At 39.6% G+C, this 7418-nt stretch overlaps 1 protein-coding gene across 6 annotated transcripts in view; it reads right to left on the minus strand.

Annotated features, from left to right (window-relative positions):
• ppil4 (peptidylprolyl isomerase (cyclophilin)-like 4) overlaps positions 1-7418 on the minus strand; it is a 36929-nt gene that overhangs the window by 17027 nt on the left and 12484 nt on the right. For all 6 annotated transcript variants that reach the window (XM_048596566.1, XM_048596564.1, XM_048596567.1 and 3 more), the window contains one exon: positions 2701-2818. In XM_048596566.1, the coding sequence (XP_048452523.1) occupies positions 2701-2818 (118 nt within the window). The remainder of the gene's footprint in view (positions 1-2700; positions 2819-7418) is intronic.

Raw genomic sequence — 7418 nt, forward strand, 5'->3', positions numbered from 1 at the left:
GTTTTTAGGTTTGGATTGCCATGCGTTTTGAATTTATAGGCAGTTTGAATACATATCATGGATCCTTGAGGGTTACACTTAGAGTCTTAATGGATGCTAATCAAAACCAAAACAACCTTAGCCTTAATTGAAGACTCACCCACAAGTGAGGCAAAGTCCCAGAAACAACAAAGATGTGACAATAGGCAGACAAATTACTGGTTTACTATCTTACCTGGAGTGTAGAAGCTTCCTACAATATAGCTTCTCAGAGTCTTACTGATGTCAGGTTAAATTATGTGCTCAAGTCCTGGAGTGCAGTATGACTTAAGAAGTGAGGGTGCTGTATAAGCTTTGCTAACATCACCAGCCCAATACTGTCTCAGAAATATTAACCCTACAGAGCAGAAATGACACGACTACCCAAATCAATTTTATTCATTCCCTTATGTTGAGAAGTTGGAAAAGAAATGTGTTACTCCCATATTTCTTTTCCAACTTCTCAACAAAAGGAAATGGATAAAAATGATGCAGGTAAATTGTGTCATTATAAAGTGACCTTATAAAACTGATCCACTGTGACTAGTGATGTACCAGAAAGTTTGGTACTGGGTCCAGTATGGTTTGTCATTTATGTAAACAATTTGGATGAGAATATAGGAGGCATGGATAAGTTTGCTGATGACACTAGAATTAGTGGTACAGTGGACAATGAAGAAGTTTAAGAGTACAACGGGATGTTGATGAACTGGGTAGCGTGCCAAGGAACAGCAGATGGGGTTTAATTGAGATAAATATGAGATATTTGTTTTTGGTAAGACACATCAGGGCAGGACTTACATAGTTAACGGTGGCATCAGAGGGAGACAGGTTGGTGACGAAGGCATTTGGCAGGCTTTCTTTCTTTGACCACAGCACTGAGTACAGGAGTTGGGACGTCATGTTACAGCTATACAAGACATTGGTAAGACCACATTTGGAATATGTATACAATTCTGGTTTACCTGCTATAGGAAGGACATTATTAAACTATTAAAAGATTTACAAGGATGTTGCTGAGACTGGAAGGTTCGAGTTATAAGCAGAGCCTGGATAGGCTGGGACTCTTTGCTCTTGAGCACTGGAGGCCAGCAAGGGGTGGGGGGGGGGCGTCCAAAGGGGGCATAGGTTTAATGCGAGACAGGAAAGATTTACAAGGGACGTGAGGGGCAACTTTTTCACACAACGGATGGTGCATCTACAGAACAAACTGCCAGAGGAAGTGGTAGAGGCAGGTACATATACAACATTTAAAAGACATTTGGACAGGTACATGGATAGGGAAGGCTTAAATGGGTATGGGCAAAACACCGGGAAACCTGGTTGGGATGGATGATTTCAGCCAAAGGACCTGTTTCCGTGCTGTATACCTCTACGACTCTAAATGAACAAAATGCAAGTTTCTTGGCAACCTCACTGTGCTGTAAATTAATTATTTCAGGAGTAAAAATAGCACTTTCTGGCAATCAGTCTGTACCATTCAATTTAGATGCAACAAAACAAAATGTCAGTGACCTGCTGTGTCAGTTCTGTCAAGCATTTGGAGACTTAGGCTGGGAAGTCAATCAGTTGACTGGGGAATGGGGACATGCCACAGTAGACCTAACACCTCAACCAACCCCAAAAACCAAATTGTTATGGCAAGCTCACGCGCAGATGGGTCTGACACCAGAATGAAAAACCTAAGATTGAATGAAGTCATTAAACCTAAAGAAAATGTGAAAATCATTAGGAATTTTTTGAACAAAATTCAGCTTTGATTCTAATTCTTTGCACTAGCTATATATTTTTAAAAATTTCAACCTTTCACTTCATTGTATTACAATTATTAATTTAGCCAAATTATTTTTAAACTTGATAAAAGCTCATATCATTAAAAATAATCAAAGTAAAAGTGTGTTTGTGTACAGAAGGACCCATTTCTTTCTCTTTGTAACAAAAAAAAATGACCACAATCTAGTCATAAGTTTAGGCCAAAGTTAAAGTATTTTTATCTTCTCCCCAGTAATCATAATACAGTTTAACCACATACAGCTGTGTGCCTGTGTGGTTTGGATGATGCACAGCTATATCAGTGACAGAAAGAAAACACAAACATAACAAATTAAGTATATGTATAAATTTGGGCAATTATATATTTAGAACTTAAGATCATAGGCTCCATACCAATATCCCTTGTTACTGACACTTCAATTTTAATCAAGAATGCATGGGAAGTGCTTTCTTCTCTCAGCCATTTGTTCATAAAGGCATTACGTTACCAGCTTGTGTTACAAACTTACTCAACAAATAAGACTGAATCAGAGTCTGAATTGAATTTGATGAGTCACCAATCACTTTCTATACTGACTGATAACCATCGGCATAGTTAAGTGGGCAGGAAGCTTAGAGATCAGGTCTTAAGGTAACAAGGGACATTTACAGACATATACGTGCATCATATTTATGGCCTTCTCATTTCTTAAATAGTTTGTGGTTAGACTAAAATTCACCAAAAAGGGAACATCACAATGAGAGGACTTCACTGATAAAGTATTGCCATAATAAGTAAGATTTCCTTGACTTATCCAATTTGTAAATATGGTGAAATTATTCCTTGAAAATGAATGATTATATTATTAGACACATACATACCCGTAAACAAGTGCACATCAAAAACACAGGTGCTGAGTGTCAACCAACCTGAGATGCATGTTGATCATTGCCATTATTCACCATGGATACAGTTCCTTTTCTCTTATGTTTAATTCGGGGTACTTTTTCTGCCTCAAAAAATCTTGCCTGATCTCCATAGAGCTTACTGTGGGAAAAGGAAAACAAAATGTTCATCACAACTGGCAAAACAACTTCAAAATCAGCTGTACTGGAGCAGACAAAAAGGGTACATCCCTAGGATGCTTGGCATGCTTGCCTTCATTGATCAGAACATTGAGTATATGAGTTGTGGCTGTACAGGACATTGGTGGTGCCAGTTTTAGAATACTGCGTAAAATTCTGGTTGCTGTTCTATGGGAAAGATGTTGTTAAATTTGAGAGGGTGCAAAAAAGATTTAGTAGGATGTTGCCAGGACTGGAGGATTCCAGTTATAGGGAGACGCTGAAAAAGCTGGGGCTTTTTTTCCCTGCAGCTTCAGAGGCTAAAGATTGACAGTATAGAGGTTTATAAAATCACGAGGGACATGGATAGGGTGAATAACCAAGGTCTTTTTCCTAGAGTGGGGGAGTCCAAAACTAGAGGGCATAGGTTTAAGATGAGAAGGAAAAACTTAAGGAGGACTGCAGGTGTAACTATTTCCACGCAGAAGTGGAGCATCTATGGAACAAGCTGCCAGTGGTGGTGGTGGAAGTGGGTAAAATCACAACATTTAAAAGGCATCTGGATTGGTATATCAATAGGAAGGGTTTTAGAGGGATATAGGTCAGATTGAGACATCTGGTCGGCGCAGACGAGTTGGACCAAAGGGTCCGTCTCTCTGCTACCTCTATGACTGGATGACTCCAACAGTCATTGAATCATATGTTTTTCTCAAGCAATGATAAACCACAAGGAAAATAAGCAGTGCAACCTATGAGCTTCTCTGGCAAAGACACATTTGGTCCAGGAAAAATTCAATTTTCAACCCACCAATTAGAAAACTGAATTAGGGAGATGTAGGATGAACAATACTACTGCTAGTAATATTGAACCCAGAAAGAGGCAGAAAGCAGAAAAGGGTGAATAAAAGGCTCAGAACAACATGAGATTGAACGTCAAGTTAAAATGACCCACAGCAGAATAGATAATGATCAGATAAAGTACAGCATCAAGCAGATGAGGCTAAACTGCCAACATGACCAATTATGTAAAATCATTCTCATTTCTGGATTTAAAGAGGTCAAAGGTTTACAATAGAAATGTTAATTTAACTCTGGTGCAACAAAGATGCCTTCTGGTCACCCCTTTCCGGTGGACATAAAAGAACTCTATTTTGAATAAGAGAACATAGGTTTTTGCTGTGTCCTAGCCAATGCTTTTCCTATGAAGATAGATTAAATCCGAATTACTGAGATAACGCACACTTTCAGATCCAAATTGTTGCCTGGAGCTATGGACAGTGATGGTGGAGACGTGATTTCTTTCTGTTGCGTACTAGTCTGAATTCTCTCTCACTTTTTAAACTGCCTGACATTAGCATATGTTGGTGGGATTTGCAAGGTCATACTCAACCTGATGGGCCACATTATGAAAGCACATTCCTTGGCTATTAACAAACTCTTGGATAAAGTGCTCGAATCAGGCTTCTGGCTCAGAGCCAGGGGTGCTACCAATGTGGCCAGAAAACTCCTTTAACATTTAGTCAAACGCATTAATTTTTCAGGGGACTGTGGATTGCGATTACATTTTAAATTAATAAAATGTATCTGCTGAATGCACAATTTATGATTTTTAAAAAATGTAATGGCCCCTGAAATCCAATTGCATTCAGTTTTTAGTGTGTATGAAGGACACACTGGAGATTATTACTAAAGAACAGCTGTAACTGCATTCATTTCCACTGGTCCTGTGGTGTGGATCTTGCTTAGAGTTTGGTATTGGTTTTGGGGTATTTGATACAGGTAATGGGAAACTGGACATGAAATAACAATAGTTGGTATAGGATAAAAAGGGAGATCCAGGGTTTCTCATGTTATAAAACCAAAATGTTACTGGAAGTCAGTACAACTTTCCTACAGGTGGAAGAGGTATCCTTGACTGATTTACAGGATAACAGAATTCGCAAAGGAATTAAAAAGCTAGAATTTTCTGTAAAAGCTAAGAATGCAGAGATAATTGAGATAATAGCACTGCATTTGGGAAATATCAGAGGAATCAGGGACATCAAGGCATGAATCAACCAACTTAGCGAGAATTCAAAACTAGTTAAAGCAGCTCAAACATGAAAAAGAAACAAAGCAGTATGAAATAAAGTTGATGGAACTTGAGCAAACAGCAAGTATGTTTTATGCAAGAGAAAGGAGATCTAAGTTGATAACAGTGAAGCTGTTCGCTTTGGTAGGAAAAGCTGTCAGCAGAATATTATTTAAATTGTGCTGGATTGTGAAATATTGATGTACAAAGGGAACCGGGCATCCTTGCACACTCGTCACTGAAAGCAAGCATACAGGTGCAGCAAACAGGTATGAAGGCAAATGGTATGTTGGCCTTCATTCCAATACGGTTTGAGTACAGGGCCTTGATGAGACCATATCTTAAGTGTGCAGTTTTGGTTTCTTGACCTAAGAAAAATAACTGCTACTGCAGGAGGTGCAAAGTTTTACTAGACCAATTCCTGGGTTGGTAGATTTGGCGAAATTGGGTCAACTGGGTCTGGATTCAGTGGAGTTTAAAAGCATTGGAAGGGGTCTCATTAAATGTATAAAATTCTCACAGGACTCAACAGACTGGACAAAAGAGTGATGATTCACCTGGCCAGAGCTCGAGAATAACATCTCAAGATATAGGGTAGGCCATTTCAGACTGAGATGAGGAGAAATTACTTCACTCAGAGTGGTGAAACTGTGGAATTCTTTCCAACAGAAGGTTGTGGAAGCAGATTTCTAGAGGCCAAAAGAGTCAAGGGATGTGGGGAAAGATTGGGACTATGGCAGAGATCAACCTTGATCATGTCGAATGGCAGAGCGGGCTTGATGACCTGAATGGTCCAATCCTCTCCTATTTTCTATGTTTCTATTACAGGAAAAGATAATACTAGCTTTCAAGGCTTCAGATTTTAAAAAATCTCAGACAAAGAAGGGGATTATGATGAGGAAAAACCTGAACCCAACCTAAAGTCCAGAAAGTAGATGTTTAAATTTGAACGTGCCATCTTAAAAATTGAAGAAAAAGGGGGTGGAGGCATTCTTCATTCATTTGAGGAAGTAGCCAAACAAAGTGACCAAGGGAACACTCGACACTGCTCATGCAGGTGAGCAGGCAGAACTCATGAGATGTATGCATCACTCCCAGAAGAAATTTATATGGATTATTAGGCAGTAAAGAATGACTATTCATGATCTGTACAGGCAAACATTTTGAACCAGAAGGTAAATAACTGGCACTGAATTTGAAATGGTAAAGCAGAGTCATTTTGACGGATAGATATGGGCATTAGAAGTAAATGCCTCTCATGCCAGTATATTATTTCTTAAATATAGGGACTAAAACAATTGTAACAAGACTTCACTTCTATTAAACTCCGTCCCCTAGCAATAAAGGCCAAAATGCAATTTGTCTTAATTACATGCTATTCTTGCACGCTAATGTTTGTGTTTCATGCACAAGAACACCCAGATCCCTCTATGCTGCACTTTTTGTGGAGTTTTGTTCCATTTAATTAGTCTACCTTTTGATTCTTCCAACTGAAGTAGATATTCCTACTTCTCACTTTCCTGCATTAAATTCCATCTGCCATGTTTTTGCCCACTCACTTAACCTATCTATATCCCCTTTCAGATTCCTTAGGCCCCCATCTCAACATGCCCTCACACCTCTTTTTGTATCATCAGCATATTTAGATACATTACACCCTGTCCCCTCCTCCAAATCATTAATATTGATCCTTGTGGCATTTCACTAGTCTTTCGTATCTAACAAACGCCCATTAATCTCAACTCTGACTTCAAAGAATCCCTACAGTGTGAAAGCAGATTATTCAGCCCATCGAGTCCACACCGACCCTCCAAAGAGCATCCCAACCTGACCCACCCCAGCCCTGTAACCCTGCATTTTCCATAGCTAATCCACCCAGCCTGAACATCCCTGGATGCTATGGACAATTTAGCATGGCCAATCTATCTGACCTTCACATCTATGGACCGTGGGAGAAAACCCACGAGGAGAATATGCCAACTCTGCACAGACAGTTGCCCAAGGCTATTAGGAAAGACAAATTTTCCTCCAGAGTGCAATGAAAGCCAAATTTTTACAAATAGAATTAATGAAGAGTATACGTCTGTTCCTTCCAAAACAATGACAAGGGCTGTTCAAAAATGACCTGTAGCTAGGATCAATTTACTCCAACATAATAATGCGGGAGCAACAAAAGTTGGAGCTACTCTGATAAACACAAAGTCTAAGTGAACTTAAAGAGACAGAACAGTTTGCAAGCTTCAGGTACATTTCCTTCATGTGACCAGAACAATGTCTAAGCATAGCCCGTCATATGCCCCACTCAACCATTACCATCAAGCCCGGGGATCAACCCTGGTTCAATGGAGAGTGCAGGAGGGCATGCCAGAAGCAGCACCAATACTGAAGACTTGTGCTCCTGAACTTGCCACTCCCCTATCCAAGCTGTTACAACACTGGTATCTACCCGAAAATATGGAAAATTGCCCAAATAAGTCCTGTACACAAAAAGCAGGACAAATCCAACCCAGGT

This window comes from Rhincodon typus, chromosome 5, assembly GCF_021869965.1.
Source record: "Rhincodon typus isolate 14 chromosome 5, sRhiTyp1.1, whole genome shotgun sequence".
Taxonomy (NCBI): Eukaryota; Metazoa; Chordata; class Chondrichthyes; order Orectolobiformes; family Rhincodontidae; genus Rhincodon; species Rhincodon typus.